This window comes from Trichomycterus rosablanca, chromosome 4, assembly GCF_030014385.1.
Source record: "Trichomycterus rosablanca isolate fTriRos1 chromosome 4, fTriRos1.hap1, whole genome shotgun sequence".
Lineage (NCBI taxonomy): Eukaryota > Metazoa > Chordata > Actinopteri > Siluriformes > Trichomycteridae > Trichomycterus > Trichomycterus rosablanca.
In genome coordinates, this window is record NC_085991.1 from 35,878,141 (window position 1) to 35,901,695 (window position 23,555).

At 40.0% G+C, this 23,555-nt stretch overlaps 1 protein-coding gene across 2 annotated transcripts in view; it reads left to right on the forward strand.

Moving 5' to 3' along the window:
• lrch4 (leucine-rich repeats and calponin homology (CH) domain containing 4) overlaps positions 1–23,555 on the forward strand; it is a 70,552-nt gene that overhangs the window by 23,830 nt on the left and 23,167 nt on the right. For both annotated transcript variants that reach the window (XM_062994230.1, XM_062994228.1), the window contains exons 2-9: positions 10,897–11,041; positions 14,774–14,903; positions 15,667–15,772; positions 16,362–16,608; positions 17,650–17,746; positions 18,836–18,947; positions 19,034–19,146; positions 23,240–23,298. In XM_062994230.1, the coding sequence (XP_062850300.1) occupies positions 10,897–11,041; positions 14,774–14,903; positions 15,667–15,772; positions 16,362–16,608; positions 17,650–17,746; positions 18,836–18,947; positions 19,034–19,146; positions 23,240–23,298 (1,009 nt within the window). The remainder of the gene's footprint in view (positions 1–10,896; positions 11,042–14,773; positions 14,904–15,666; positions 15,773–16,361; positions 16,609–17,649; positions 17,747–18,835; positions 18,948–19,033; positions 19,147–23,239; positions 23,299–23,555) is intronic.

The window sequence follows — 23,555 nt, forward strand, 5'->3', positions numbered from 1 at the left end:
CACCACCATGTCATTGTCACTGCAGTGCTGAGAATGATCCAACACCCAAATAATACCTGCTCTGTAGTGGTTCTGTGGTGGTCCTGACCATTGAGGAACAGCATGAAAGGGGGCTAACAAAGCATGTAGAGAAACAGATGGACTACAGTCAGTAATTGTAGAACTACAAAGTGCTTCTATATGGTAATTGGAGCTGATAAAATGGACAGTGAGTGTAGAAACAAGGAGGTGGTTTTAATGTTATGGCTGATCGGTGTATAATAATCCAGGGGTTTGCTCTCAACACAAATTAACTAGTGGCATGAATTTCACAAGATTGTGAAAAGATTTCTTTCAAATTGGCTTCATGTTGACATGGTTCCATCATGTAATTGCTACAGATTTGTTGGTTGTTTGTTTAGAATGTAAATCTTTCATTTTACCACTTTACAAAAAACGTGCTCTATTTTACTATCAGAGCGTTTTATGGATAATGGACAGGTCTGTTGATACAAGCTTTATTTTCTATGGCCTTAATAGTACAAAACTGAAAGTAGGAAACGTTGTAACCTAGAACAGGATGACGGATTTCACACACACACACACACACACACTATATATAAACAATAAAGTGCTGGCTCTAAAACATTTAGATGCCCTCATTGACGGTAAAGACAATGGAGAGCTTGTAGTCTCAGTGCTGCTAGATTGTACACACATTGACACACTTCTAGACCCTCTGTTCATTGAGGATGTAAAGGCCAGGCTGAACGCTGCCTTATGGTGCCTGCAGCAGGAAGTCCCAGCTGGCAGGCAATGGCATGAAGTACAGACAGATCAGGGGGCAGCCTGGTCCTGTCAACAGCACTGCTTCACGCCCACAGCATGAACCACTTTCAAACATCTAGACCGCTCTGGGGAAATGTATTTTTGTGTTCTAGAGATGGACACAAACACACAGGTGTTAGTAGACTCATTTCAGGCGGATAGTCTGCAGTTAGGCCTGCTGTGAAGTTGTTCATAGATGTTCTTCAACAGCCAGTCTGGGACAGTGGTAGCCTAGTGGGTAGAGCGCTGGGCTGTCAGCTGAAAGGTTGAGAGCTAGAATGTGCTCCATGTGAATTCCCTCTTAACCATGTAGGCACCCAGACCAGCCTTAAGGATCGCAAATTGCAGCGGCAGCAATGCAGAAATAACCCATCAGAGCTCCCTTCCGCAAGCACAGCCAGTTGTGGTGGTGGACACAGGTGCCACCACCTGTGCTGAGGTTTTTAATCATCACAACCTATTAAATAATAAGATCCTTTTTGGGACAGTGGTAGCTCAGTGGTTAAGGTACTGAACTAGTTATCAGAAGGCTGCCGGTTGTCACTGTTGAGCCCCTGAGCAAGGCCCTTAACTCTCAGTTGCTCAAATTGTATTCAGTCAAGTCAAGTTGCTCGGATAAAAGTGTCTAAATGCCACAAATGTAAAATGTTCAGTGAAAACGGGAAAAAAAAATCAAAAGATTCTGTTGTTTTATATTTAAAATATTGTATTATTTCTGAAATCAGTTTCAATACACAAAAGCTACTCAGTGTTTTTCAGCTATTTCAATGTTATCTGATTATATAACGCACAATGGCATTGCTCCCTTAATAATCTAGGAGTAAACACAGTTATCTCACTATTAACACTGAACTAGTGACTCACACAGATTTTTATTTTGTTTACATTTGGTAGTTAGTGACGCTTTTATCCAAAGCGACTTACAACTGTGATGGCAAACAGTCCACATTTAATGGTCTTGCTTAAGGATCCACCTGTGTCAAAAAGTCCAGAACTGTAATCATGGCTATATTATTATGCAAGATACATACCATTTCAGGAAAAAAACAACATCCTCAGACGTCTTAGTAAATTAATAAAGAAAAACTATATTACAAATGTATGAAGGATACTTTAGATTGCCATTGGTAACTCTTCACTTAACATACTGGACTAGTAATTTAAAGCTCACTGGTTCTGCCAAATTGCCACTGTTGGGCCCTTGAGCCAGGCCTTTAACCCTCAGTTGCTTGAACTGTATTCTTCATGTTTTTAAGTCGTCTTGGATAAAAGCATTTGCTAAATAGTGTATTGTAAATGTAGAATAAACACTGCTTTAATGTTTTGTGAATGATAATCCAAACAGCACAAGGGAGTTTTGGAAATTTAGTCACTGCAGAATCTACCCCAAACTGTCATGTGGTTATTTATTTAGTAAGTCAATAGTTAATAACACAAATATTTTTGTGTGTGACCTTACCTCTTTTAGAAGCAAATTAAGTATCAAAGAAATGTACATAGAGTAACAAAAATAGACATTTCCATAATAGTCTATAGTGATAAATTACTTTATATTGATAAAACTGTAATATATACTGTAAACTGTATATATAGCTGTGAAAAACAGCACATATTCTAATTGAAACCAAATTCGAAGCTTGGCCATTAGATACAGTTTCTAAAATAATGTTTCTAATGACAGAAACGTACAAAAGCTTCCATGAACGGAGCTTTTCTAAATGGGTTGGCAGCAAAAATCCAGTATAGCCTCTGGCTGCTGTCTGTGAGCAGAAGAGTTTGACACATTCTGTCCTCCACCTCCCTCCAAAAACTGTCGGGGTGGTGGTTTTTCTACTAAATATTGCCTCTAGGTGTGAGTAAGTGAAAGGGTGTGATGAATGTACTGGCACCATGTTCAGCGTGGATTTCCTTCTTGTGTTCAGTATTTCCAGGTTGGGTTTCAAAACCACCATGACACAGGACACATGTTTAGGCTAGATTGTTATTTATTTGTATTTATACAAGTTTATATAAGTTTTAATGGGTGGAATCTCCCACTATTTTAATATTTAATTGAATGATATTGATAAAGCTTTGACTATTGACTTGTAAAGGTGATTTAAAACATTATATAGTCCAAATAGTCCATTATGATCATTTTTAAACATAAGCTAAGACAAATATCATAATCGGGACATTTACAATGATAACATTGACCATAGGTTGCTGGGAGGGGTTTGGTTCATTCTTCTCAGTTTGTTAGCTTCTTTTCTTACCTCCCAAAAACGTGAGGTTGTGGGGTTGTGTATTCTAAATCACCCTTAGCTAGGGGTAAGTGAGCAAGTGTGGTAAATGGATTGGTGTCATTTCAGATTTAGGTTAGGATAGATTTCGGACCCTAATTCTTACCCTAATTAAAAAAAAAACACTCACTGTTCATCGCAATTATTAATAGAACAATGTGTCAGCTAAATTCTTGTACCTGTGACGGGTCAAATGACCACTAGCCGACTACTATCACACCTATGGATTTTCATTTCATTTCCATGTTTTACTACTGCTTTATCCTGTTCAGGGTCACGATGGATCCTGTTTCCTTGGAATCACAGGGTGCAGTGATGTAACACACCCCGGACAAGACAGTAATCCATCTCGGGGCCTCGATCACATCAGACATAGCCATCAGACATTGAACACTGGATCCCAGAAATAATAAGCTAGCGTAATTTGTGGTTACTGGACTAGTAATCAAAAGGTCACTGGTTTAAGCACCACCACTGCCAGGTTGCCACTCTTGGGCCTTTAGCAAGGCCATTAACCCTCAATTGCTTAAACAGTATACTGTCACAGTACAGTAAGTCACATGAAAATGTAAATGTAACCAGAAACATGGCATGAGGGTTCTGGTACTTTTACTGAACTTCTGGTACTGAACCCTTAATGGCGCTGCATAGAACTTTGTGTGCTAGAAATGTAGACCCAAGTGACAAAACTGTTGCACTGAATAGTTGCAGTTTCACTCCTCTGTGTAATTCACAGCAACACACAGCATTAATAGCAGTTTAGCCAAGTCATGCTGGTCTGTTTTTTTGTTCTCTCACCCCTTTGTCCTCTTCTTTTTCTTTATTGTCTCAGTTCAGAGCCCTGTCCATGAATTCTCTGGCATCGTCATAGTCTGGTTACTGATTCACTCCCACTGTGTCTCTATGATCTGTCTCCAGACCCATGACTCATTTTATGCTGTATCATTTTCGTAAATCTGCCACAGACACAAATTAAGTATCAGTTTTCTGTGTTGTGTTGTGTTCTGGTGAATAATTGTGCCTCTGGCTGCAGGTGGAAAGGAATTCCGTAATCCTATAATTTTGCCTTTTAAGTTCCTTATTATACACAACACACACAGGGACTGGCTGAAGGTTGGTGTGTAATCATCAGGTTAGGTCAGGTCGGATGTGACTGCTATCCTAGCACACGCAGCCCCGGGTGTGCGTCTGGGACTATTTCTGGGTGCAGTCGAGCTTCTAATCAGCTTTAGTTAATCTCGTTGGAAAAAATCAGATGAGCGATGGAGGGACGTGCAGCCCCCTGCTCACTCTCTTTGTACTCTTTCCTTACCTTTCTTATTTTTAAACATCAGCCCTTACAAACTTTCATGCTTTTCGCCATGTCCTCGCCTCTCTATCTCGACCCCCTGGTGCTCTCTCATGTCTACCAGAGTATTTTGTATTGGTTACATCACTCCAGTGTAACATTAGACCGCACTGCATCTGCTGTGTGTCGGTTTCATCTAACGTACACACCCAAATTCACACGCACATAAAGTGAAAGGAATCATGGAGCCTTGAGACAGGGTTTAAATAAAAAGCTGGCAAGTCCCCCGTGCCCAGTTCAATCTTTTCAAATCGAATTCCAGGAGAAGCTTGGCAGTGTCAGAGTTCAGTGTTTAAATGTGAGGGGTTCTCATGGTTCATGTCTACATGGGTTGCAATTTCTTTATTTGCCAATTCAGAACTAAGCCTTTCCTAAGCCTGAATCAGTCCTGTAAGAATTTAACCTTCATTTAATTTTCATGTTCGACACCGCTTATGCCTAGTTTACACGATTTTTGCCCTGATTTTCACTTGCCGACGTGTCGCCGCTAGATGCGCCAGCTCAGAGGCAAATCGTCGGTTGCTTGGTGCCCTTGATCGCTATGTGTGAACTGTTTAACGACTCGATCCGAGCGGCTGGCCGAGCGCTCGCAGACTCAAGAAAACTATCTAGCATGTTAAATATCTGGACCTGTCGTTACCTAAAATCATGTTGTGTGAAAAGTGTTATGATCAGGTTGTGATTGTTGTGAACACAAGATACAAAAGGGATCTATCAGAATACACCGGCATACACAAGCTTTACAGTATTTGTGACTAGGGATGTCCCGATCACATTTTTTTGTTCCCGATCATTAATTTTGATCCCGATCCGATACCGAGTCTCAAACCGATACTTGTATTTTCTAAATATAGTCTAGATAAGAACTAGATAATACTGTTCACACAGTGCACACTTCAAGTACATTACAGTTATTCAAATTAATCCAATGTATAAGTTTAACAACTGAATAGCTCTGCAGTGCTGTAGGAAAAATAATGCCTGCATCCAAGCTATTGCTTAATGTTCTTTTATTTTTACAAAATAAAAGTAAACAAACTTAGTGCAGCATTGTAGTAGTAAAACTAGAACACTCAAAATGAAGTGAAGGTTCTTTTTGAGGAAAATCAGCATCTCTGCCGTGTTAGCGGACAGCCGGTTCCTCTTCTCATCATATAATAATAAACTCGCTGTATTCGGCTGAGTGTTTATTTTTTAGGTGCCGTATCAAATTGGTAGATCGTTTGGTTAAATGATATCTGGTTTGTTTATGAGCCACTGTACTTGTAGGCGTGTTGTAACTAAGCCAATCAGAGTGCTTGATACTGAGATGTCGTTCAGTCTTGTAACTCGTGCTGTATGTTATGTTCCTTTCATACTCGGATTAAAAGTTATTGTTTTGTAAATCGGAGTGATCCTCGACTCACACACCATATAAGTAGTAAAATTCTACAGTAATGAACGCAGCTCTGCTCCTACCGCCTCGTGAAACGCTCGCATTGCAGACATTACACTTCACTGTTGGACTTTCCGTTTACGACACCTGCTTGACCGCTGACGTAAAACAAAAGATCGGGCTTAGGATCGGGCTTAGTAAAGCCGATACCGATCAGTTAAAAAATGCCTTGATCGGGCCATCCCTATTTGTGACTTATCGTCCACGCCAAACCATAATACCAATGTTGCATTGCAAAAAATATGTATTCGATTTCCAACTCCCTCTACAGCCAAATCCACTCCTTCAGTCAGATTATTTTATTTGTCCTCTTTGCTTTTACTCTACATATCAGCGCTCAAACAGCCTTGATTGTTTGCTTTTTGTTGAAGTGCATTTTTAAACCCATTGCCACTTTTCGCGTGTGTTTTTGTGACAAAACGTAGTTTGGGAGACCAGACAGACTCATCTGAGATTCCTCATGGTGATAAATTGTGTAGTGTGTGACCCCTTATCGCCGATCAATCATGTAGTGTAAAAACAACAACGCCTTAAAAGACCCCAGATTACAAGAGATTACAAGAGATCGAGTTGTGTAGTGTGAACTGTACAGCGATCTGAACACTTTGAAAGTAGTGTAGTGTGAACTTTAGTTTTTCATTAGGGCAACACTGCATTAAGGTAAGCCGTCACTGATATTATTTTGGGTTGTTTAGGCTTTTCATCATTTAAACATGCAGCTTTTATACAGCAAACACAATTAATTAACTCGGAATTTAAATAAAACTGATCTCCAGTCTAAAAAGTCCTTCACAAACTGTAGAAAATCACAAGTGTTTGTTGAATTCGTGTGTAAAGCAGGGATGTGCTAAGTGCATTTTCTCTCAGTCAAGTAGTCAGTGTGTTATCAAAGCTCTGCAATGGATCGGCACCATGTTTAGGGTATTTCTGCCTTGCACCCACTGTTTCCTGGTGGAACTGGGCTCACCGTGACCCTAATAAAAACAAAATAAACTGCTTTTAAAAACAATCTAACACACACACAACACACACAGGATGCAATCCCGGTCCTTACTTTAATCGGGGTGACTAGGTGGCTCAGTGGGTAGCACTGTCGCCTCACAGCAAGAAGCTTCTGGGTTCGATTTCCAGGTGGAGCAGTCTGGATCCTTTCTGTGTGGAGTTTGCATGTTCTCCACGGGTCTACGTGGGTTTCCTTCTGGAGTTCCGGTTTCCTCCCACAGTCCAAAGACATGCAAGTGAGGTAAACTGGAGATACAAAATTGTCCATGACTGTGTTTGACATTAAACTTGAGCTGATGAAGCTTGTGTAACCAGTAACTACCTGTTCTGTCAGGATTGTAACCAAAGTGTGGAAAACATGATGTTAAAATCTTAATAAATAAATACATTTTTACTTAGTTACTATTAGAATTAGATGGTTATACAAGATATGTGAGACCCAGTGTATTGTGTGGTTGTTCTGTAGAAGAGAATCTATGGATGTTCTCTTCACACTCCAGTAAGCTTTACACTTTCTGCTCTCCTGGTTGTAATGGTTGCTGCATGGCTCTAATGGCTTCTGCATGAGGCGGGCACTTTTGTAACGAGCCTCATCTCGATACCTTGTTTGGGTGTTGTGGGTACAAAGCACTGCAAAGGCTGATGGAAAACGGGTGCTGCTCTTGAGACCCTGTAATCTCTTGTGGGATGTTTGTGTGTGTGTGTGTGTGTGTGTGTGTGTGTGTGTGTGGTGAGAGGGAAGTGCTTCCTTGCCAAATGAAACAGCTGAACAAAATAAGTGTGAGTGTAGGAAAAATCAAGGACACATGCACGAACACACACACACACACCTATTGTTCACTTTTCAAAGTGTCTGTTTCAAACATTTGCCACATTTTGGAACAGTGTTCATCATGGCTAAATAAAGCCACAGATCATGGAGTGCTAGTCGCCAAGCTGTGTTATTGTTCTGCTATGCTAAACCAGCACTCTCACACACTCACATAACAGCATCATATTCTGGATTTTCTCAGGGCCTGTAATTAACATCCTCTTCTTTCTATAAATATATCATGACTCTTTGACCAGAGCCACAGAGAAAATGTGTGTGTGTGTACATGTGAGAGTAAAGCTGTCAAACAGACACAGCGTCTCAAAGCAAAAGAATTGTAAAGCTAAGTACAGGGTTTTTTATTGATTTATTGCTAATAAGTAAAGCCCTACATAATTCACAGCCATAAAATGAGCTGTTTCCTGTGTAACATGCAATTCGTTGTGAAATTTAAAATGCAAGGTTTGTGTTTCTTCATTTATGTAGCAAATAAAATATGAGCCGCAATATGAGGCGGTCCTAGCAATCATACAGCAATTAAGTTAGTGTAACAGACAAACACTAACTGTTGTGTAGAGTGCTGACAATGTTTGATGTGTGTGTTTACGTACTGAGTGCATTTTGTCTCTTTGGGGATTCCATAATCAATGGAAATGTGTGCTTCTCTACACACATGATCATCTCTCTGTAGTCAAGCCAGTAAAGTGTTATACTCCCGATAGTTTGTCTATGTACCATTTATTTATTTCTTTATAATCTCACCAAATTCGACGCTCGGTTACACTAGCAATCGGTTAGACAAAATGTCCAAGATGTTAAAGTGTAAAGCAGCTAACTCCCAACTGATTATTTGGACGTGGAGGGGGGGTTTGTCAAAACACGGATATCATTCAATTTATGAGTGTTATTTAATGTGAAATGTGGCACTTTTCTTTAAAAATCCGAGAAATCTGTGATTTTTGAAAAGCGAGGTCTGTGAATATATAATGTGATATGGCTTTGTGTGGGAACACAACACTGACAGGTGATAAGAAGTGGCTGGCAAACGGACATGTGTTGGAGGGAGGTCTACAGCACTCTTTACTTACAATACAGTTTCACACTAGGGACAGAACGCCAGTCCATTGCTGGGCCTCGGCCTTCCCCCTTAGCATTGTTACTTCAATAAATGTATTTACATGGATATAAAATGGCTCAAGAATAAAGACAACACATACTAAACAGAATAAAACATTATACCGATCATGCCATAAATGACACGGATATGTGTTAAACAAATAAATAAATAAAGTATTTACTTTCCTTAAAAATAAAATAAAAAAGGTTGAAGTTGAATTAACAGTTTAATAGGTAAGTGTGCAATTGTTCAAAAGCGACACTAGTTACTTTCCGGTTAAGCAACTTATTTCAGTGGCGATTTCTCTAAGACTGCAAGGGAAGCTCAGCTTCCCCTAAAATGTCAAAAATTAAATGGTCAAATATGTACAGTTGTGTTAACATTTCATTGACTACAAATGCATTAGAACTAGGGCTGTCGAAGTTAACGCGATAATAACGCATTAACGCAATCTCAATTTAACGCGATTATAAAAATTAGTGCCGTTAACGCAAATTCTAGTTCATGTTGAGACTTGACTGGTAGAACAAACGTTTTAATGTCGGACTTGCCACCGTTTTTCATTTGCGGTTTGTTAACATAATGTTACCGAGCGTCGTAGTGTCGTAGTAATGCACTTGCATAATAAAGAAGCTGCCAGTCCTCCATTCACGTAACGCTAGGACGGACACTTCAAAATCCTCCTTTTGGAGTGAACTGGTTTCATTTTTGATCAATATTATTTACCATTGGCTCAGGTACATGTCAAAACAAATGCTTTGTATTTCATTGGTTTAACAGCCTCATTTCACTGCTTACAGCGCTACCACTGGCCAATCGGAGAAGGTCCGCCCTCTAAATGCTAGTCTGTGATTGGGTGGTTGAATTTCGCCCGCCCTCTCTGTTTTGTAAACACCGCTGCCTGAGTCAATCACTCAGCTCTCATGATCAGGAACGCGGTGAAAATGCCAAAAAGTAAACTTTTGAGGCAGCGATGAACGGACCTAAATATGAAAAGACACAACATTTAGTGAGTAAAACAGTCATTTGTTATATAATTCTTGCTTAAATTGGTCAAAAACTCTGTTATATGGGTTCTGGATTCATTCTGTGTGTTGCAGTAGCATGTCCCCCTGTTCCTAATATGATGTCCGGCTTTTTGGGGTGTAATGTCCTCCTTTTTGTTACTATGAATCTGGCCACCCTAGTCTAAACACACTCAGTTCGTGAAACGTCCATTAAACCACTGGATAGTATTACTGCCTAGTATGTGAGTGAATAAAACAGTTTTCTCTTGTCCCAGCAGTTTTTAACATCAGTACATTTAGCATAAAATGTGTTCACCATTTTAACTGTAACATTTCACTTAAAAATCCTTGTTTTCTATAACATTTACACAGATTTTTTTTTATGCGATTAATCGCGATTAACTATATGAAATTCTGAGATTAATCGCGATTAAAATTTTTAATCGTTTGACAGCCCTAATTAGAACACGTTCATCTCGAAGACGAGTTCGTTCAGAATCAGCTAATTATCACAAATCGACTGACTCTAACTTCTCATACATTCCCGTAGCGTCAGTGCATTTGCACGTAGAAGCTGAGCGTCAACTCGCCGGTCATTGGATAAATGTCTCGATTTTGTCCCGCCCCCAGACGCTGAGCGTCTCTGGGGGTGAATGGAGCTGTGGGCGGGTGTGGACGCTGAGCTTCTGCAAGATGATTGGAGGATCATTTGAAAGGCTGAATCCCGTTTTGATTGACAGCTATCACTGGGAGCTTCAGTCCCATCGCGGATTTTGCGAGTGAAGTCGAAAGACAAACTGCAACCCATTTCAGGCCATTTTCTTGAAAAGGAACGGAGGGCAGAATTTATATATAAATAAATTGACAAATTTTATGATGTAAGCCGACAGTGAGCTTCCCCTCTTTGAAAGACCAGCAGCCGCCACTGTTCTACATAGAAGTACTTCTTGGTATAAACACCATCACTGACAATTATTATTACAATAGTCGCTTTGATTTGACTATAATAAAAAAAGTCATTGTTTAATGCAGTGTTTTGGAACCTGTACTGTATGATTTCATTTTTGGTGGTTGTTTTTTTTTCTAGACTTGTCAAAGAACCGGCTATGCGAACTTCCAGAGGAACTATGCCAGTTCATCTCTCTGGAGACACTCAGCATCTACCACAACTGTGTGCGCTCCCTACCCCCTGCTCTCTGTCAGCTACAGGCCCTTACCTACCTCAACCTCAGGTATACACAATGCTACACACACACACATACACACAAACAAAGCACTGTGATTCCCAGTTCTAGGGACTTTTATTATTAACAGCTGCTGAGACAGCCTTAGCAGTCCTCACCCAAGGAGGATGGGTCCCTGCTGAGTCTGGTTCCTCTCAAGGTTTCTTCCTGTAATTTTAGGGGAGTTTTTCCTTGCTACTGTCGCCCTTGGCTTGCTCAAAAGGGGTTTTTGGTCTGTTGTCTATTGTAAAGTAATATATATATATATATATATATATATATATACGCACACACACTGATCAGCCATAACTTAAAACCCATCTCCTTGTTTCTACACTTACTGTCCATTTTATCAGCTACACTTACCAATTACTGACTGTAGTCCATCTGTTTCTCTGCATGCTTTGTTAGCTCCCTTTCATGCTGTTCTTCAATGGTCAGGACTCTCCCAGGACCACTACAGAGTAGGTATTATTTGGGTGGTGGATCATTCTCAGCACTGCAGTGACACTGACATGGTGGTGGTGTGTTAGTGTGTGTTGTGCTGGTATGAGTGGATAAGATACAGCAATGCTGATGAAGTTTTTAAACACCTCACTGTCACTGCTGGACCGAGAATAGTCCACCAACCAAAAATATCCAGCCAACAGCGCCCCATGGGCAGCGTCCTGTGACCACTGATTAAGGTCTAGAAGATGACCAACTCAAACAGCAGCAATAGATGAGCGATCGTCTCTGACTTTACATCAGGGGTGTCAAACTCATTTTCACCGAGGGCCACATCAGCATTATGGTGGCCCTCAAAGGGCCGATTGTAACGTATTCTGCTGTCATTGCAGTCTGTTGTTTTTCTTGGAGGCTAAATTCTGCTTTTATATTGTCCTCCTTTACCACAGACACAGCCTCATAACACAAGAGACGCACCGTTTTCTCTTCCTGAAGCACAAACTTGTTTTCATTTTCATTAAATTTCCTCCTTCTGCTTAATTTCCTTACTTATCTTCTTGTACATTTTAGGATTATGTGTAAATATGTGTAACATCATCTACTGGCGGGATGTGTCACTTTGCAGGTCACAAAATCAGCCTGCATTTTGAGAGATGCAGTTAATGTAGGATTTTACAGTGTATTTTAAGACAATTGTTCTGCCCTCACTAATAGTTTATCCCCCTTTCTCAGCTAGACAGACAGACAGACAGCTGTGTGATACACTGTGTGCACCAGAATAAAGTAAAAATACAAACAATAAAAACAATAAAGAACTTAATACAGTACAAGCACACAGCTGTAGTCAAGTGTTACATCTGGTACAATATGAGATTTAACCAAACGTAAAATAGCGCTAATGAGTTAGCATTTTGTGTAAAGATACTAATTGTTATAGTAACGGTAACAATTGTATTTAATTACGGTAAATTTGTAACTAAAACGCTGAGATATACTCACTAAACATTTACAAACAACTGAGAATATAAACGCCACTACTTACAGACGATGCTTCTGTATTATACTGCAAGATAATTATTTATATTTATTATTATTGTTTACATTACTACCTGCGTTCTTTTGCCGTAAAAGTCACATGGCTTCTCAGCGAAGGTCAAAGTTAGTTGCCATGACTACGATGCCACCGGTTGCCGCTTAAAGGCGCAGGTGTCCCATTAAATTATAAGTATGTCTCTGTAACGACTCGAACCATCACAACAATCGTACAGTCGTTTAAGCTCTCGCGGGCCACAGAAAATGACGTGGCGGGCCGGATCTGGCCCGCGGGCCGTGAGTTTGACACCCCTGCTTTACATCTATAAGGTGGATCAACTAGGTAGGAATGTCTAATAGAGTGGACTGTGAGTGGACATGGTATTTAAGCAGCGCTCCAGCAGCGCTGCTGTGTCTGATTCATGCATACCAGCACAACACACACAAACACACCACCACCATGTCAGTGTCACTGCAGTGCGGAGAATGATCCACCACCTAAATAATACCTGCTCTGTAGTGGTTCTGGGAGAGTCCTGACCAATGAAGAACAAGGTGAAAGCAGGCTAACATATGTAGAGAAACAGATGGACTACAGTCAGTAATTGTAGAACTACAAAGTGCTTCTATATGGTAAGTGGAGCCGATAAAATGGACAGTGAGTGTAGAAACAAGGAGGTGGTTTTAATGTTATGGCTGATCGGTATATATATATATATATATGATCACAAATGAGTTCTTTTTATAAGTAGATTTAAAATACCATTAAAAAAGCGAGTAGTAATAATTTAAGGAAAATCTTAACCACATACATGTATTTTAAGGTTCAGTTTGTTTAAACTGACTTTCATATTTTCATTTCATTTGGTTTTTATTCTTTTTACCACCAGCTTTATCCTGGTCAGGGTCACGATGGGTCCGGTTTCACCAGGAAACACTGTGCACCGCATGAATACTGTGGACAGGGAGCCAGTCCATCACAGGGCTTTAGCCTTGGCCCTCAGACATAACCAATCATGTCCATCTAGACACTCAGCCACCTGATAGCACCACTAAGATTCGAACACAGTTTTCAGAGGTAGTAGGCTAGCGTTGTGTCGCCTGAGCATCTCTGTAAATATTGACATTGTCATCAATAATCATTTTAAACAGTTTTCTTGATTCTTTACAAATATTTTAATGTAGGGAGGTGTTCAAGGGTTAAGTGCAACTTTTTTGGTTTGGATTTAATGTGTGTGAGTGTGTGCGTGTTTAAAAAATTAGCACTGTCATGCTTACAGAGTGAGCTCCACCTACACAAGCACTTAGAGCTAATTATTTTATCGTTATCCTAATTGAATCTGTGCTGTTAGCAAATCCCCAGAATCTTACTGATGTCTGCGTGCTCCATGCTGTGATAATTCATCTAAACAATCTATACAGAGCCTAAGTCTTGTATGATGCCATAAGCTCAGCTAAGTTTCCTTCAAATTTACACTCAGCTGGATGCGCTAAGGGCGGCACGGTGGCTCGGTGGGTAGCACCGTCACCTCACAGCAAGAAGGTCATGGGTTGGATCCCCAGGCGGGGCGGTCCGGGTCCTTTCTGTGCGGAGTTTGCATGTTCTCCCCGTGTCTGCGTGGGTTTCCTCCAGGAGCTCAGATTTCCTCCCACAGTCCAAAAACATGCAGTCAGGTTAATTGGAGACACTGAATTGCCTTATAGGAGAATGGGTGTGTGTATGTGTATGTGTGTCTGTCCTGCGATTGACTGGCGCCCCGTCCAGGGTGTTACTGTGTGCCTTGCGCCCATTGAAAAGCTGGGATAGGCTCCAGCACCCCGACTTAACTTACAGTTATCCTATAATACAGCACAGATGGAGTTTGCCTACTTATTAATATGCAAGGGTGCTTGGGGTGGCACAGTGGTAAATTATCTAGCCCACTCTTTAACAGTGCTATTGGCCAGTCGAAAATCTACATCCGAAAATGATTGGCTGTGTCTGAGGGGGGTGGCTGTGGCCCAGCGATAAATTCCTAAAAGTCCTGCCTGGGGTGTGTTTCCGGGGAAACCGGACCAACTGCAACCCAGACCAGGGGTAAACAGTGGTAAAACATTAAAATGAAAAAAGGCATGACAGCTTTTAATGACGTCTTTGAACCTGTTTATGGTAAAAACCGGCGCATACGTGTATACTACTTTAAACTGGCCGCTTGACCGCTGACTAACTTTGTTAACTTTGTTGAACTGTAAACATTAATAATGTGTTTTTATGTGTTACAGTCGTAACCAGCTGTCTAGTTTGCCTCCGTCAGTATGTGAGCTCCCTCTGTTGCGAGTGCTCAACATCAGCAATAACAAGTTGTCAGTCCTTCCCGCTACCATACACACACTTGCACATCTCCGGCAACTGGTACGTACAACTCTCACCTCTGTGTCAGCTTTCTCAAGCTCTCTTACTTTCTCCTGTACTGGGAATGTCTTAAAGCACTCTCTTACAGCACATCTGCACTTTATCTTAATGAATTTTGATTTCACAAGATATTAAATGTATATTACCTGGTCGAAGGCATGTAAACAGTACTTCAAACTTCAAACAGTACTTCAGTTAATACAGGCAAACCTATTGCCAATAGGTGCAAAAAATCAAGCACACAACAAAGCAACATCTCTAGACAAAAACTGGAAGTACATTGGGTTGTTTAGTCACTATGCTTTCATTCCTTATTGTGAATGCGCTGTCACTTGCACAACCCCCGATTTAATTAGGGAGAGTCGGATCACTAGGCTCCATGTGACTCCCCAGAAATCACAGAAATCACATTAGCAGCGGAAAGAGACCCTGTCTGACCTTTCCTCCTTCAAACACAGCCAGTTGTGTCTGTGTAAATGCCTGGCCAGGTCGGTGGCTCCGCTGAGATTGCGAGTTCAAACACTTTGCAACCGCTGTACTCTTGTTTAGTTAGATATTTGGATAAGCTTTTAATTTAAATCTTTTTTGTGCCATTTAAACTCTGTCTACCTTTACAGTTTGCGTATTCAGTGTTTGAATGTCAGATCAAATAAATACAAGAATCTGTTTGGTCACCTTTTTATTTCCTAATACAGTATGTATGTATGTGAGCTTCTCTGCATGATGGTTTATACAGGCTGTATCCCTGGTTTTCTGTGTGCAGGATGTGAGCTGTAATGAGTTGCAGTATTTGCCGGTGGAACTGGGTCAGCTAGAGTGTTTACGGGATTTAAACTTGAGAAGAAACCAGCTTACGACCTTACCAGAGGGTTAGTTTATCATAGTCTCACACACACACACACACACACACACAGACCCAGCTGTCCCATCTCTATTGGGACAGGGAGCTAGCGAACAGTTGGCGAGCTGATTTAGTGAGTATGCTTTTATTACTTATATTTAATTAACTATATATTACAATTATTAAAAAAAACTGGGGCGGCGCAGTGGCTCAGTGGGTAGCAAGAAGGTCCTGGGTTCGATTTCCAGGTGGATCGGTCTGGGCCCTTCCTGTGTGGAGTTTGCATGTTCTCCCCGTGTCTGTGTGGGTTTCCTCCGGGACCTCCGGTTTTCTCCTACAGTCCAAAGACATGCAAGTGAGGTGAATTAGAGATACAAAATTGTCCATTACTGTGTTTGATATTAAAAACTTAACCTGATGAATCTTGTGTAACTAGTAACTACCTGTTATGTCATGAATGTAACCAAAGTGTGTAAACATGATGATAAAATCCTAATAAATAAATAATATATTATAAATAACTACAGTCACTAGTACTCCTATCAGATTTTCTTACTACAAATCAAATCTTGATTCTAACACATAATGCAACACTCTAATTCCTACCTCTTTTACAGAGCTATCCGAGTTGCCTCTTGTTCGGCTGGATGTCTCATGTAACCGCATTTCCCATGTTCCCGTGTGCTACCGGCACCTGCGGCACCTGCAGTTCATCTCCCTGGACAACAATCCTCTGCAGATGCCTCCAGCACAGATTTGCTCTAAAGGGAAGATCCATATCTTCAAGTACCTGAACATGGAAGCATGCAAGAGTAGCCACGACCCACTGGAGAGAGCTCTGAGACCCAGCGGCTTTAACAGCTGGTAAGAGACGACAGAGGTTATTTGAAGTGTTTTTAAGCAGGTGTTCAGTGAAGTCAGAAAGTATTCAGACCCCTTGACTTTTTTTTTTTTATTAATTAACAATCAACCCATAGTTCACTCTATAAGGGCTCCAAAAGACTTGTGTTTGAGATGAAAGAATGTCCATGTTTGGTGGACAACCATCTCAGCATCACTCCATAAACCAGGCCTTTATTAAAGAGTGGCAAGAGGGAAGCCCTGTTGAGTAAAAGACATGTGACAGCCCACCTGGAGTTTGCTAATACACAGGCTGTCCTCACACTGACCAGCAAGAATCCCCCCACCACACCCAATATCTTCAGTTTTTTCCTGCACTTGACTTTACATTATATACTACAAACATACAACATATAAATATATATATAGTTTATATAATGTTTTCCTGTATAGTTTTCTTCCATACTACTGTATGGAAATGGAATGGAAAGAAGTACAGAGACATTGATAAGGCTCTAGGACACTGTGAAACCACAGTAAGTGCTGCTATGTACTTGTCATTTTATATATATATACACTCCACGACTCCATGATCCAGAAGAGACTACGCAAAAATAAATTCATGGGTGGGTATCAAGAAGCAAATCACTGCTCACTTTGAGTAACCTAAGTGCCTATCTGTCACTTGCGAAAAAGCACCTGGATGACACCAGCACATTTTGGGATTACATTCTCTAGACCAGCAAATGAAAATATGTATTTTGTTTACAAAAAAAGGATATGGTAAAAAAACAAGTGGTGGTGTTTATCAGTGGACAAACTGAGACAAAGCAGAACAGGCCTGGAAATATTTAAGTATAAATATGAGCATGGGGATTGAGAAGACAGGAAGCGTAATTATGAGTTAGGGATGAAAAAATTTGTTTTAAGGAGCAGTGAACCTGAATCTGTGTGTGTGTGTGTGTGTGTGTGTGTGTGTGTGTGTGTGTGTGTGTGTGTGTGTGTGTGTGTGTGTGTGTGTGTGTGTGTGCGTGTTTTGTTTATGTGTGTGCACTGTCCTTGCAGTCTTTCAGATCAGGAACTTTTCCCTGAACAGTATGGTGGTCTTGACAGTGGCTTTAACAGTGTGGACAGTGGCAGCAAGAGATGGTCAGGAAATGAGGTGATGTGAGATTGCTCTTTTTTTTTTTCAGTCACTTATCCTGATCAGGGTTACTGTGGGTCTGGTTCCACCATGAAACACTGGGCAGGGCAGAAATACCCTGAAAAGGGTGCCAATTCATTGCAGAGTGTCAACCAATGAATCCCTAATCCCACTCCACCGTGCAATCCATCCTCATTGCTTCAGATTAGCACTGTTGAGTTTAAGAATTGATCAGAAATCATTTAGTATGACAAAGGGATCAATTCCTTTTTACAGCTTTTTTAATAAAGCATATATACACACCGATCAGGCATAACATTATGACCACTTTCCTAATATTGTGTTGGTCACCCCATACGCAACAAACTGTGATGCACTGTGTAATCTGACACCTTTTTATCAGAACCAGCATTAACTTCTTCAGCAATTTGAGCTACAGTAGCTCGTTAGATCGGACCACACGGGCCAGCCTTCGCTCCCCACATGCATCAATGAGCCTTGGCCGCCCATGACCCTGACACCGGTTCACCACTGTTCCTTCCTTGGACCACTTTTGATAGAAACTGACCACTGCAGACCAGGAACACCCTACAAGAGCTGCAGTTTTGGAGATGCTCTGACCCAGTCGTCTAGCCATCACAATTTGGCCCTTGTCAAACTCACTCAAATCCTTACGCTTGCTTCTAACACATCAACTTTGAGGGTAAAATGTTCACTTGCTGCATAATATATCAAAGCTGATAGAGCGACATGCTGTAATATGATTAGCTTTTAAAATTCAAAACAGTTTAGGACAGTCATCTGTCTAATGTGGTAGTTGTAGCATCAGAAGGTTGTTGGTTTAAGCCCCACTAAGGGCTAGGTTGCCACCGTTGGGCCGTCAAGCAAAGCTCTTATCCCTTAATCGCTTGAATTATGTTTGGTCACAATTGTAACTCACTTTGGATAAGAGCATCCACTAAATGGCATAAATGTAAATCGAATATCTGCACATGTCTGCGTCCTGCCATGTCCTGGTATTTGACTGGTAAATATTGTGTTCAGAAAATGAACGCATGTATTTTTTATGCATGCATATGCATTTTTTTAACGCACGTCTCTCTTCAGTCAGCAGATGATTTCTCAGAACGATCTTTGCGATTAGCTGAGATGTCTCGTGATCATCACTCGAATCTTCAGGAAGAAGAAGAGAGAGACTTACTTCTAGACACACCCAAAGGTATTTAAAAAATTAAACAATGTAAAAAGCAGAACTACCTATGATGTGCATTAGCTAACTCACACTCTTTTTTTCACTTCCTGTAGTGAATGGAGATGTGGAGCAAGTGGTTTTTTTCATTGACAACAGTGTAACGGAAGAGAATGAAGAAAGATGCAAGCCAGATCCTCCTAGTCCTTCAAAAACATCACCCCCTAAGGTCAGGAGAATTAATTCCCTCCGTACTGGGGTGGGTGATGTGGCGAAAACTTGACTGATGTAATACAGTGGATATACAGTGGTGTTCAAAAAAATAGCAGTGATTTTAAAAAAGCGAATAAAGCACAAAATCATTATAATAACTTTTATTTCCATAAATGCAAATGCACTGAAAATACTACACTTTCAATTCTAAATCAAAACATTAACAAAATGTAGCCAGTTTGTGTTAATCCTTTACAGAAAGTTAAGAAAAATGAATATTAGGCTGTTCAAAATAATAGCAGTGCAGCATTTTTCTTTAAAAACTCAAAAAAATGATCTATAACATGAACATTTTTTTGAGGTTTCACTTTAGTTTAAATTACTGAACTAATATTTAGTGGCAGAACAATTGTTTCCGAGATCTGTGTTGCATGGAGTCGACCAACTTCTGGCACCTCTGAACAGGTATTCCAGTCCAGGATGATTAGACTACATTCCACAGTTCTTCTGCAATTTTGGGTTTTGCCTCAAAAGAACGCATTTCAGATATCAGAACACAAGTTCTCTATGGGATTGAGGTCAGGGGATTGGGCTGGTCACTCTATTACCTCAATCTTGTTTGTCTGTAACCAAGATGTTTTGGGTCATTGTCATGTTGAAACACCCATTTTAAGGACATTTCTTCTTTAACATAGGGCAACATGATCTCCTGAAGTATTCTGATATATTTAAACTGATCTATGATCGCTCGTATGTGATAAATAGGCGTAACACCATGGTATGAAAAACATCCCCATATCATCATTTTGTACCACCGTGCTTTACTGTCTTCACAGTGTACTTTGGCTTGAATTCAGTGCTTGGGGGTCGTCTGACATACTGTCTACGGCCACTAGACCCAAAAAGAACAATTTTGCTTTCACCAGTCCACAAAATGTTGAGCCATTTCTCTTTGGACCAGTCAATGTGTTCCTTGGCAAATGTTAACCCATTCAGGACACGTCTGTTTCTTAACAACGGGACTTTGCAAGGAGTTCTTGCTGGTAAATTGGCTTCACTTAATCATCTTCTGTACTCACTCACAATTTAGATGTTCCTTGATCTTTCTGGAGGAGAAATACTGAGTATTTGCTATTTTGGCTAATCTTCGATCCAATTGAACAGTAGTTCCACGCTTCCTTCCGTATCTTTCAGGTTTTGGTTGTCACTTCAAGGCATTTGAGATCATTTTAGCTGAGCAGCCTATAATTTGCTGCACTTCTCTGTATGTTTTTTCTCTCTACAATCAACTTTTTAATCAAAGTACGCTGTTCATCAGAACAATGTCTGGAACAACTCATTTTACCCAGTATTTCAAAAGGAAATGTGCTATGACCAACCTGTGCAACATTTGCCACCCTCCTACATTAAATAAGGGCCAAAACTGACACCCGTTCTTCTGCAGAATGAATGACTTCACCAATTAAACTCCTCACTGCTATTATTTTGAACAACCCCCTTTCAATCAATGCTTCGATTACTCAGAATGAGTGGGATGCATGTCCTAATTGTTGGGTTTGTTTTGTTTTCATTACTCTACTACACTTTCAAGTAAATTTTTTGCTATGTAGAAATAGCATTTCTACTAAAAACACTGATTTATCAGGTCAATGGTGTTGGACTGCTATTATTTTGAACACTACTGTATAAAGTCTACACACCCCTGTTAGAAATGCCAGTTTTTTGTGATGAGACCAAGATGTAGCATTACAGAACTTTAAACGCAAGCTGCTGTTTTAACAGTAAAATGAAATTGCATTTAATTTTGTGTTTAAAAAACTGATAAGGTAACCATTACACCATACACTATACAACTAAGGCCCTACCTAATTCACGGCTGTGAAAATTGCACCACAGGCAGTAAAATGAGCCGTTTCCCGTGTAATATGCAATTTGCTTGAATTTGAAATTCAGGATTCAAGGTCTGTGTTTAGCGATTTAACATTTAAGTTTACTGGTTAATTTGCACTCTGAGGTGGTCCTAGTGTAACCGAGTGTCTTTAGAGTTTATAAGGTAAAAAAATTAACTGTACATAGACAAACCATTGGTAGCATAATACTTTGCTGGCTTATTCATTTGAGGTGCAGCACAGACTAGATCAGAGAGATGATCACGTGTGTAGAGAAGCACACTTTTCCATTGATTGTGGAATTCCCAAAGGGACAAAATGCACTTATTACGTAAACACATACATCAAACATTGTCAGCACACTACACCAAAGACAAGTCTGTTACAGTTGCAATCCTACAGCAATTCAGTTAGCAACTGGTTGGTCAAAATGTCCAAGATGTCGAGGTCTAAAGCAGCTAAAAACACTAATTGGGTAACTGAGTTTGGAAAACTCCCAACCAATTCTGTTGATGAGGGGGTGGGGGCAAGTAGTTTTGCATTTGGGACAGAGCCTCGCAATGTCTCTGGATATTTTAGGTTTACATTCAACTATTAAGGTAGGCTGTGCTGTGTAATGTAGCTTCCATTTATTCTATCATACAATTATGAGTGTTTTTTACGAGGTCTGTAAAATTAAGCACATTTCCCCATGAATTTAGTAGGGCCCTAACTCTAACTAATATAATTTCTGTGACCCAGTAACAAGCCTACTCGCACATAGAGCAAAGGGCAAACAGTCTACGCACCCATTTGCCAAATTTCTGTTGACTTTTTGTGAGCCAGTTGCCAGAGATAATTTGCCTCATGTCATTCCTCTGAGAGGAGAAAGTTATAATAGCCTTTATATAATTAGAATGCAACGTGATTTTTTTTCACCCCGGCATCCCCCGTATTTAGGGGTCGCCATAGCAGATCTGGTCCGCATTCCAGATTTGGCACAGTTATTACACCAGATGCCCTTCCTGACACAACCCTCATATTTTTATCCAGGTCTGGGAACTGACAAGTGCACCTTTCAATGGCTTGGTTGTTTCTCCTCGGACATTAGCCAGTCATGTCCATGCAGACGACTGACCGGCAATTAACACCACTAATATTTAAACCCAGGATCCCAGCAGTAGCAGGCTAGCGTAATAATGTAGTGTGATTGATTTTTCATTTTATAGTGGAGCTTTATAAGAGTTGGCATACACACTTAGACAGTATGAATAATACATAAGGATAAATTACAAATTATACATCAGGACTAGGGCTGGTCGCTATGACTAAAACTCATATCTCGATATGCTTTTGAGAAGTGGCGATATACGATACGATATAATGTAAACTTAAAGTACAATGGCATGGCACTGCCCATATTTTTTATCTTATAAAGAAAATACTGTAGTTCTGATACATTCTGACATTTATGCTGTCCGTTTTACTTCGAATAAATGAGCATCAAAAAAATCCCTAAAACGTTCAATATTTGATAATCCTTTCTATCATTGCAAAATGAAAGCGCACGGTAAACAGCAGAACCGTGACCCAGATCAACCACACAGCAGCATTAAATCGTAACCGCTGCTTACCTGAGCTTCTCTTTTTCAAATTGAGACCAAATCTTTATCTGTGTCTTGTTTCATTAGGGATATAATCCATCCAGAATATTTAAATCCATTTCCAACTGTGTTTGTTCACATAACTAATGAAAACCATTGTAGATAATTTATAGTCTGTTTTCACTGTAAAATATAAAAAAATTAAAAAATAGATAAAAAAAATATAAAAAAGTATCTAATCTAAAAAAAAAAAAAAATTTCCTTTGGGATAAATAAAGTATCTATCTATCTAAAAAGCTTTTTGGTTTGGGTGTCAAAACACGGACGAGAATTTTTGTATTTGAGAAATATTAAACATGAAGCCTTGCACCATCACTGAATGTTCTAGGTTTACGTTTAACTGTTAAGGTAGACTGTGCTGTGTATTGTAGCTTCCATTTATTCTATCATTCAATTTATAAGTGTTATTTAATGACTGCCGTGAAATGTGGTACATTAAGAACATGTCCTAGTCAGAAATAAATGGGTGTCCATTGCAGTCTCTCACACCACTGAATTCATTTAATTTCATGTAATTTCATAACAGTACATATGAGAACTCTCTTACTCACGGGTCATTCTGATTTTTGTGTTTCAGGAGAAGACTGAAATCAGCAGGTCCACACCCTCACAGAGCCCTGAATCTGTGGGCAGCAGGTAAAACCCTGTGTACACAAAGCAACACAAGTATGAGCTCATCATTAGACATTTACAATGAGCCTGTAATACCAGTTGTATGTGAAATTCAATCCTTATTTTGGTCTCTGAGAAGTTTTGATTTCTAGCTATACTACAGAAGTGAATCTTCTACTAAATCTTCTACTGAATCTACCCTACTAAAATGTAGATTTTAGAGCAAAACTGATTTAGCTATTTTTCTTGTTTTTTAGTCTGCTCTCTTTTTCTCTGTGTGC